The following is a 10,434-nucleotide window of genomic DNA, read 5'->3' on the forward strand; positions in this document are numbered from 1 at the left end:
TTATGATTTTTAATCACTTCTGAAGATGTTCACTTGCTTTATCCGGTACGCCAGTTCTGCTCTACAGCACCTATGGAAAGGCTTTGTGGACTCTTGTAGATGTTTCCTAGAGTACAGCTTGTTTCAACTGAGTATGTGATTTTTTTGCAGTTTTACATGTGGTTTCTACTTTTTTTTTTGTATAAGACCACACTGGAGTGTAACAAATTTGCAGCCTCCATTACTCTACCACTTTAGCCATTTTGTATTTGTCATTAATACAACCCAATAAATCTCATTTAAATGATTCCCAGCTCTTAGTGCATTTCTGGCACAAGCCAAGTCTAACCCCAGGTTGCTTTCCCCATTGCTCCTTGCTTTGCATTATCAGCACCCTCCACCGCAGCAAAGAGCAATGAGTTTGCCTAGAGGCGGTAGCAGTGACTCAAGCGCAGCTCTAACTGGAGCACGATAACAGTGCTTTAGCCTCCAGGCAAACCCTTCTGTTCACAGAAAGGTGGTATCAGGCTTTTGCTGGCCACGCAGCTGCGTGTTTTTCTCCAAGGTATCACCTACATGCCTATCTCCCCTAGGAGAAGGGGAACGTACACTCCAGCGTAGCAGAGTAGTGCTGCACACGTGCTTTCCAGGCTTCCAGAGGCATAAGGCAAACCTGAACGGATAACCAGAGCTTGCAGTAATGCGTACTAGAGGAGGGTAAGCTGACACTCAGTGTTCCCCTTTTCACACAGCTATGGCAAGTCAGGGAAGGGGTAAGAAGCAGAGTGAAAGTTTGAGTCTGAACATCTTGTTCAGGCAAACAAAACAGCTGCTTACTTCCAAAGTGAGCAAACTGTGCTGCTGCCAGGGAGTTAACACTGCTCATGTCAGAGGAGCCCACCAGCTGGGGGCAGCTCTCCCTTTCCAAGGATAACGCTCAATGCATTAGCGGTCTTTTGCTTGGAAATAATTGTAGGACACAAGCAAGTTTTTTTTTTTTTCTCCCCCTCATACTTTTATTCAGAGTTAGCCTGGATTATTCACTAAGCACTTGCATGCTTTACAATATAGTCCAGGGAAACTTCAGGGGTTCAGCCTGGTCACCAACAGCCCCCACAGTGTTCTTTGGTTAGAGAGGAAAAAAGGTTTTAAAAGTCACCATCCCACTAGCAAATACCAGCTTAGCTGCACACTAGAAGAACATGTTCCACCTGATCTACCAATGCTCAGGGATCCAGATAGGCTGAGGAGAGACATATGGCTTGTTTCAAGTAACTTCTACAGAACAGCTTAACTCAAACTAAACGTGGGAGTCAAGTAAACAAGTTCAGAGCAAGTCAAATGCTAGCAGTCTGCCTAGACTGGGCATTTGAGAGAACGGAAACATCAAGGCCATTTGTTTGGCACTGTGGAGCAGTACTCCGCCTCGCGCAGGCGTGCTAGCACCGTGTGAAGCTCCTGCAGGAGCTGCACACCCAGACTGCTCCCTAGTGCCAGCAAGAGGGGTGCAGGCTACAGGTTTGACTTCGTAGAGAAGAGCTAGCTTAAACCAAGCAGCTTTGCTAGAAGTCATGACACACTGAGTAGGCCAAGAGTTTAGATGCTTACGCCTTAGTACAACTAATGCACATATACTTCAGCTTCAAATAAATATCTATGACTGCAGAAGAGTAAATTCACTTCCAGACAATAAATAAAAATATTGCATTTTCTATCGGCCTGCTTGGGAGTCGATTTGGAATGTTGTTTTCAGTGCTAAAGAGAGTCCCCACGTTAAACAGTCAGTGCCTTCAGCTCTTTAGGTTGCAATAGTTTCTTGGCAGCAATGATAGTGTTCTTCATCAGCATGGCAACTGTCATGGGCCCAACTCCCCCGGGGACTGGAGTGATGTAACTGGCTTTCTTCTTCACCCCTGCAGGAAGGAGAGTGAGAGCTTAGCATGTACATCAGGAGCAGTCACATTTATAAGCTGGCGTATTTGAAGCTGCAACCAAGCTAGAACTGAAGTTTCTGTGACTTCCAGTCTTCAAGTGAGTCTGCAGCAACAAGTACCCTTGTCCCGTCATCCAGGACAGGGCACACTGTTCTCTGACCATCCTTGCTGCTGACCAAGCTTAACTTGAGACCCCAAGTCAGGGGGAATGCCATATCTAATAATTATAGCCCAGAAGGCTACAGCCAGAGACCACATGGGGACCTCCTGCATGCTCCTGGCAAGGTCTACAAGGCAGCACCAAGAGTCTGAACATTTGTAGTCCATCTCTTCCATGAGCAGGTGTCAGTGTCTTTCGGCAGGTACCTAGAGATGCAGGCTGCATCACAACAGCCTGCCTGGGCACTGCCGCAGCCAAGCGAGGAGCAAGGCCAATGAACAGCAGCCAGAAGGCAAATCCTGCACATTTTCAGGAGGCAGAACCTAGAGGCAGGAGTCCGAGTATCAGATGAAGTAGACAGCGACCCAACTGCCCAAAATTCAGCATGCACTCTGCAAAGGCACACACACCAGCCACTGCAGCTTCAGCACTGCTCTGCATCTGCTCCACCCCACAACCCAGGACTTTCTCCCCTACTTCTCAGTGCTCAAAGTACCAGATGCCAGAGCATTCATACCTTCAAAATCCACATCTCCAACCAGTTTTGGTTTGGCAGTGACAGGATCCTGCACTCTAGTTATGCCCACATCAATAACTGCAGCTCCTTCTTTGATCATGTCAGCTGTGATCAGATTGGGTATGCCTGCATAACAGAGAAACAGAACTGCTTGTAGCTATGCTTGTTCTAGTTATGGAGTTATGCTTTAGCCCACCCCCACAGCTCCAGCAACATTTTTGCATCTGCACAAAGCCAGCAAGCTGGAACGGAATCTCAGTTCACAACAACCCAGTTGGAGGCATTAGCTTCACCTAAGGGCTGTAAAACCCCCAGCACAGCAGGGAGATGGGTAGGGAGCAGCTCAGGGCTCAGCCACCCTTTGAGGGTGGAGTATGTTTGTCTGGTTCTACTAGATACTGCCTCAGCTGACTGCAAGCTGAGGAACTCAAATTCCTACCCCCCCCCCACAACTGGTTAACTCTTTAGTGAGTCCTGCTCCGGTTTGCTAACCATCTTCAGCTATTTACTCAGCTTTTGCTGCCTTTCTTCTTTATCTGCCAACAGCATGGAGCTGTTCTTACTTGCAGTACCACCTTTGACACCACTACCACTTTAATCCTCTCAGGATCTTGTTTCTTTCCGTCTTTTCAGCCTGCATTTCTCCCCTCCCTCCCCGCAGGCTTACACCAAGCTTCTGCTGGCAAGCACTGACAACCTGAATCAGCAAAATACTTCTGCAGATGAGCTATCCCCACGCCTAGGGTAGAGCCTGGAGAAGAGCGCGCTTGCTTGAGTGATTCTCAGGCTCTGGAGACAGTACTGCAGCTGTCCTTCAGCATCTCCACCACCTCTAGGTAAGCAGACCCTGTCTTTGTATTTCCCATGCACCCATAACTGCCTGAATGCTTAGCACAGCCTGTCTGTAGCTGTTCTTTGGATCTCATCAGGTGCTTGGGAGCATACCAAGTCATTCTGCCAGATGCTGCTTTACATTTCAAAGACATGCAAAGAGCTAAAAACAGCTCTGCTGGTAAGATAAAGCATGTGGCTAAGCTTATCAGTCTACACCGGCAGACTCAAACAGCCCCTGGCTCACCTTCCCAGCCACTGCCTACAGCAGCTGCCAACAGCCATGAAAGAGCCAGGCTCTCCTACGCTACCAAAGCTGCTTCAGATGGGAAGGCCTTAGGACACTTGATACCAACTGGATTGTCACCTCAGAGCAAAGATTCCCATCACAAACACCACGTGTAAGCTTCAGTGCAGCATCTTCTCTGCACCTCGTCCACTCCTTCGGAGTTTAGTCTTACCTGCCGCTGCTACCACGATATCGGCCCGAATCGTGTGCTGCTTCAGCTGCTCCTTGGGAGTGTAGCGGTGAGATATTGTTACTGTGGCATCACCTGAAAGAGTGGTTACACAGAACATTTTACCTGTGGGTACTACCTGAACCTGGCCATTTCTAACTCTCTGCCCTCAAGGCCACCCTGGTATCTCAGGAACATCAGATCTGGATGACCAACCACAGGGGTAACTTGCTGAGAGGACAAGGACTACTGAGGACAGCCCTGAAACATTGCCAGACTGCACATGGACAGAATTATCAGCTCCTCAGCCATGGAGGTCACAAGCACTGGGGCCCACAAGCACATTCTGTGCCACAGTCCATAATGCAGTCCCAGGACTGGTTTAGGAGTCCAGCAAGGACCATCAAGAGGCACAGAGGGCTTCTTTCTGCAGCCATCCAGGGCTCCAAGGCTGCCAAGCTCCTACCTCCTGGGCGTTCGTGCCTGCCATCCGTATGCAGCAGCATGGCAATGGGCATTCCCACGTTCTTCGACCTGCCAGCCACGACCACGTTCTTCCCCAGTGTCGGGATGCCTACAGCACACAAGACAGAGTCTTAAGACAAATGCAAGCTGGAGTTATGCTAGAGAGCAGCCAAGTACTGCAGCAACCTACCAGTCCTCTTAATGATCTCCCACACCCCCCACGGGGTAGCTGGCAGCATGGAATACTGGTCTAGGCACATACGCCCCACATTTATCACATGAAAGCCATCCACATCTTTGTCCGGCGTCACAGCATTGCAGATCTTTCGCTCATCAATATGTTCTGAAAAAATAATGCAAAAGCTTTTATCTTAGGGATCAGCCAGAACCAGCTCTTCCCAGCCAGCCAGAGTCAACCTGGCCTGCTGCACCAACCCCTTTGCCCCTCAGGACTTTGGAAGCCTGAAGCTGCTGAACTTGCTGGAAGTTTTCAGAGCTAACAGCTCACTCCAGAAAGGGACTGGAGCTACACTGGGACTGCAGCTTCTTTAATGTAGGGAGGATATTTTTAGACAGCCTCAGTGTCACAACTAAACTCAACCTTCTTGCTCTGGAAGATGATACCACCCTCACAAGAATAGACTTCAGCAAGCCCCAGCAGCATAATATACACAGGCAGTTGTATGGTGGAGCTGCTGTATCAATTTAGGCTGCAACATGGCAGATTGCCAGCTCTCATGTCACAGAGCAACCCCTGCGCTTCCTCTCATTCTGGGGCACACAAATGCTTCCAAACTTTTCATAAGTAGTACGAAAAATGTGGAAGTACAGCTACTCACCAGGTAGAGGAAGCTGCACTAACAGGCCATCCACATTGGCATCATTATTTAGTTTGCTAATCAAATCCAGTAGCTCCTCTTCAGTAATAGAGGCTGGCCTGAGGATCGTCTCACTGCTGATTCCTGTGCAATCAGAGGGCTGTATTAGAGCGCTGTACGTACACAAGCGGGAACCTTGCTCCTCAATGCATGCCAATTTTCACGTCAGCCCTGCCTCTCTGCTGAGCCAAATCTGATGAGAACACCAAGGAGTGTATGTTTTGATGTAATGATCAATGCCTTCCAGGCTGGAGGCTGTCACAAGTCTTGCAAGTTAGGGGTAAGGACCACTAGTCACTGTGTGCAGGCACCCTTGGGAAAGACTACCCAAAAGTCAGAGCCCTCCGAGAAATCCAAGAGGAATGTGGTACGATGAAGATGCAGCTGCACTTCTTGTGGACCCTCCTGACACGGTGACAAGGGGATGTCAGATTAACAGCTTTGCTCCAAAAGCTGAGCACTCTGAGCAGTCGAGGGCAGAAGGCAAATCAAAGCTCCCTGTGTGCTTTATGCAGACCTGTGAGAACTGTCATCCACCAGATGCCAGCCAAATTCTGCCAGAATACAGAGTCTGATGTTGCACTGTTCTGTTTTAGTACTTCAGGGCGCATGAAAACTGTGTCCATTAACTACACCTCAGTATCACTATGAAAGCAGCCAAAAAGTAACAGCAATTACTGGGGTAAACCTGGACTGGTGAAAAGCTGCCAGCCGACTGCATCCTGAAAGCTTCCCCCAGCCTCCAGCACAGACGACTCCCAACTAAAGCAAGGTATTAGACAGTCATTCGTTCCATTTTTCCAGACCAGCAGCGTCCAAAACATACCTACATCAGCAGCTGCCCTGGTTTTGTTCAGCACATACGAGTGGCTTGCAGGATTTTCACCAACAAGAACAACACTGAGGTGAGGTCTCTTGTTCCCGGCTGCCACCCACTGCTCCACCTCGTGACGGGCTTCCTGTCTGATCTGCCGGGCCAGCTTCCTTCCAGAAATTACAACCGCATCATTGCTGCAATAAACACAGACACAGCGTTAATGAAGCAGGCAGCACTGTTAGGACTCGCAAATTCAAGCAACAACCACACAGGAAACAGGTGCCAACCACAAGGCATTACAGAATTGGCCGGTTCACTTCAGCCACACATGCAGTCCTACTGCAACTTCAGTGCAAAATAGGATTTGCAGAAAGTGCCAGAGAAAAGTAGCACGTTTCAATCTTTTATCTCACACCTTCACTCCCGGAAACCTTGGTACTGGACAACAGTAGAACTGTTGGAAGGAATAACTCATTTGCGCAGCCTGAGCAAGCACACAGACTATTCTTCTCCAGAAGGGCAGGAGTCCACATGTATCTTTTGTCCAGCACATTTCAAGCTGGATACTATTAGTTTCCATTTTTAGAAAGTCAGTCACCCGCCCCTTTCGAAGGCCCGACAGCTTCACTACAAAGGACTTGCGTAAAGCACAACTCATTCCACCGGGTGGAATTTCCACTAGAGAGAGGTCTATTAACTCACTTGTCTGAGGCAGCACAGAAGGTGCCTGTGCTGCGCTTCTGCACGCGGGGCTGTTGCTGGAGACACCAGCCTCCTCCCGCAAGTCCTCGACAAGGGTGTCGGCACATCTAGCACGGCACGTACCTTGCACACGCCAGCCTCGTGCCATCCCCTTTCAAAGGGCTGCTTCCACCACCAGTCACCTTTTCAGGCAGTTAAAGCCATGCTCAGGATACTTGTTTTTACCTCCCTACAAGGCTTTAGGGCTCCAACTTTCCGTCAGAGTAAGGAGCACACGTTTGCCTGCCATCTGAACCCCAAGGGAACAGCTCCTTCCCTGCACTTCTAGGCTATATTGGTAACAAGAATATACAGTCACTGCCAAATGCATTCTAGGCAACTGGACACCCTGCAGGATATAGAAAGGCAGGCTCGAAATACAGCTGAGGTCACAGCTGCCAGTAGGCTGTACACAAACTGTTCACTCTCATTCTTCTTCTGCTTTATCTATCATTTGCATCTGAAAGTCATGCTCATTCACTAGTTCCCCGTGACAGAATTACCCCCCGCAAGTTTCACTTCTAGACTTGGCTGCAGCATTCGAGTCTGGCTTTCACTCAAGGCCTTGCTACAAGCTCCTCGCTCCCTTGCCAGATTGTTCTTACTGGCCAAAACCTGTAAGAATTCAGTTAACCTTCACTTGAAGCTTGCAAAGATGCTCCATACAGTGGACACTTTTGGCACCTTCCTGAAACACAAGGATCAGGTGATTCCTGAAGCAGTCACCAACAGCACATCACAGCTACACAAGCCTCGGAAGTTACTTAACTCTCTCAAAAAAAAAAAAAATCTGGGACACAACTGGCTGTTGTAAGGAAGCATGACAGCACAGAATTGCTGTCCCTGGGTCGTGCCACCCAGTGCAAGTACAGTCCATTGCTGCTGTTTCCACTTAAAAAAAAACCCACCCTGGAACAGGTAGCAGGCCACCTGGTTGACAGAGCTTCTCCTACCAAGATCCCTCATCAAGTCCAACACTGCTGTTTTCTGGCCTTCTCTAGGTGCGATGGTACAATCCTAATCCCAATTTGGGGCAGAGAAGCAACGCAACTGAAGCAGCCATCAGAGCTGTTCCGGACCAGCGCCTGCACAAAGCCACCACGAAGTGCCAACCAGGTGAGTAAGCCTTATGCCAAGGCACTTTGTCAGAGATGTAGGGAATCTTCTGGTCCTTCTTAAGCCATTCCTAGAGGTACCTTTCGCATTTACTAAATCAGTTCAGCACTAAAGGAAATAATCCACGTCAGATCTAGTTAGTAGCAACCAACAACGAAAAAAAAAATCCTCAGACTAGCTCAGCATGCTGCTCTCTGCACAGCTTGTCTTAGCTTCCGAGCTAGGTCTCCACTGACCCTTCCAGGAGTCATTACAGGCGCGTGCCAAGCGCCTGTCCCCAAAGGCAGGCTCACAGAGATCGCGCTTTCAACCCCAGCTGCAGCGCTCATTTTACCGGTCGGTCCGAAGGCAGACGGAGGGGAGAAGTTACCAGCAGACGCTGGTTAGGTAAGGCCAGAGGTGAGGGGTGCTGGCCCCGGGGAAGGGGCGAAGGGGCTCGCCCGGCAGCCCGAGGCCAGCACGGGAAGGACGTGCAGCGCTCCTTAAAGCGCGAAACGGTTAAAAAAAAAAAAAAAAAAAAAGAGGGGGGGAACCGGCACCGAGGAGACCCCGACCCGTCCGCAGGCCCGGGGAGGGAGGGGGGTGTGGGGGGGCAGGCTGCCCCCGGGAGGCGCCGGGGCTGCCCAGGCTCCACACGCAAGGCGGGAGCGGGATTTCATCAGCCTGCACCTCCCGGGGCGGCCGCTGGGGGCCCTGCTCATTCATTCCCGATACCGGCGGCGGCCCGGGGCCGGGGGGGGGCACTCGCAGCCGCCCCCCTACCCCGGGTTAGGGGGGAGCTGCCCCCTCCTCCCACCCTCGCCTCAACCCGCCCCGCGCCCACCGGGCCCCTCCGGCTGGCGGCGCAACCGGCACCGGTGTGTGTGTGTGTGTGGGCGGGGGGGGGGACCGAGCCCGGTGCCCCCCGCCCACCCCGCCGGTAGGCCCCGCCACCGCCGGTAGGCCCCGCCCCATACCGCTAAGGCCCGCCCACCCCCTATATAAGCCCCCCCCCGCCCGTGCGTGGCGCCCCCTCCACCCCGCCGCCGCCTACCTGGGCGCCGTGAGGTGCAGGCGGCGGCTCCGCGGCGGCAGCGGCGGGAGGAGGCGGCCGCCGCCGCCGGGGCATGGCGCGGCGCGGCGCAGGGCGCGCAGAGGGCTCAGCGCGGTTGCCATGGCTGCGCGGCGACGGCGGGCGCGGAGGGACACGCCGCGGGGGATGCGCGAGCACCCCGCCGAACCCCGCGACGCCTTTATATAGTGGCGCGGCCAGCCCCGCGGCCGGCGGCGGCCAATCGTCTCGGCCAGCCGAGGAGCGACGCGGAGGTGGGTGATGATTGGCCGCGGTGCGGAAGGGGGCGGGACGGAGCCCGGGATCCTCCGCTGCGATTGGGTCAGAGGGAGCGAGGCGTTCAGAGAGCTCGTGGACGGGGCTAAAGTAGCCGGACGGGGTTTGATTGGTGGAGGTGGGCGGGGCTTGTGCTCCGTAGATGGGCACGGCGGCGCTGATTGGCTGGGCTCAGGGCGAGGGGGGATTGCAATAGGGACTAGGGGTTGCATAAGCCGGGGGCTGGGACCGGGGCCGGGGTCACAGGGTCAGGGTCACAGGGTCAGGGTCAGGGCTGGGGTCACAGAATCAGGTCAGGGTTGAGGTCGGGGTTGGAGTTAGGGTTAGGGCCGGGCCGGGGGTCGGGATGGGGGTTGAGGCCGAGTTTGCGTTGGGTCGGGGCTGTGGCCTGGGATTAGGCTGGGGCTCGGGTGCGGGTCGGCGCCGGGTCCGGGGACGGAGCTGAGCTCGGGTAGGCGGCTCGGAAGCAGAGCCCCGCTAAGGGGACGTGCTGGAGCGGAAGGAGGCAGGGGACGTCCTCGGAGAGGCAGCCGGAGGAGCTCGCAGGGCAGCCCAGGGGTGAAAACGAGACGCTGGCCGCCCCCGCTGCGGCTTTGGGGAAGGGTCGGAGAACAGCGAGGGCAAAGCTGAAGGAAAGGACGACAAGCCGGGGTGCGAGGCAGCGGCTCTCAGAGGGGTGTCGTGGCGGCTGTGGGGGTGCCCAGGCTTATGGAGAGGAGAAGGCCTATGGGGGGGACCCAAGGGCCCATGGAGTGGCTCTGGCCTTTGGTGCGGTCCCAGAACCATGTGGAGGGCCCAGGTCTTGGGGGGGGGGGTCCAGACCCACCGGAGGACTCGCAGGCTTAAGGGAGGGTCTAATGCTCGGCAGAGGTCCCCTCACCCATAGGGGAGCCCTAACCCATATGGAGTCTAGTCTTACATGGGGGGGTCCCAGATCCATAGGGAGACCCTCCCTATATGGAGCGTGCTCTCGTATAGGGGGGCCCAGGCCCAGAGGGGCTGCAGTCCTAGGTGGCGTGTCCCTGGCCCATAGCGGGCCCAGCCCTGCGGGGACGGTCCCAGATTCGCACGGGGCTCCCGAGCCGACGGGGGTGCCGGGCCCGCGGGAGCCCGCAGAGCTGCTGCCCGGACGGGGCGGTTGCCATGGTGAGGGCGCGGCCCCGCCCCGCAGAGGCCCCGCCCCGCCGAGGCCCCGCCCCCCGCGCAGTCTC

At 53.9% G+C, this 10,434-nt stretch overlaps 1 protein-coding gene across 1 annotated transcript; it reads right to left on the reverse strand.

Moving 5' to 3' along the window:
• Positions 1–973: 973 nt before the first annotated feature.
• On the reverse strand, positions 974–9,072 carry MTHFD2 (methylenetetrahydrofolate dehydrogenase (NADP+ dependent) 2, methenyltetrahydrofolate cyclohydrolase). Its single transcript, XM_062596980.1, has 8 exons — positions 8,930–9,072; positions 6,049–6,233; positions 5,184–5,306; positions 4,535–4,687; positions 4,346–4,453; positions 3,883–3,975; positions 2,591–2,716; positions 974–1,892 (listed from the first exon to the last, which is right to left on the reverse strand). The coding sequence occupies exons 1-8, from the start codon at positions 9,049–9,051 to the stop codon at positions 1,753–1,755; spliced, it is 1,050 nt and encodes a 349-aa protein (XP_062452964.1). The 5' UTR covers positions 9,052–9,072; the 3' UTR covers positions 974–1,752.
• Positions 9,073–10,434: the final 1,362 nt, after the last annotated feature.

This window comes from Rhea pennata, chromosome 28, assembly GCF_028389875.1.
Source record: "Rhea pennata isolate bPtePen1 chromosome 28, bPtePen1.pri, whole genome shotgun sequence".
In the NCBI taxonomy this organism is placed as follows: Eukaryota; Metazoa; Chordata; class Aves; order Rheiformes; family Rheidae; genus Rhea; species Rhea pennata.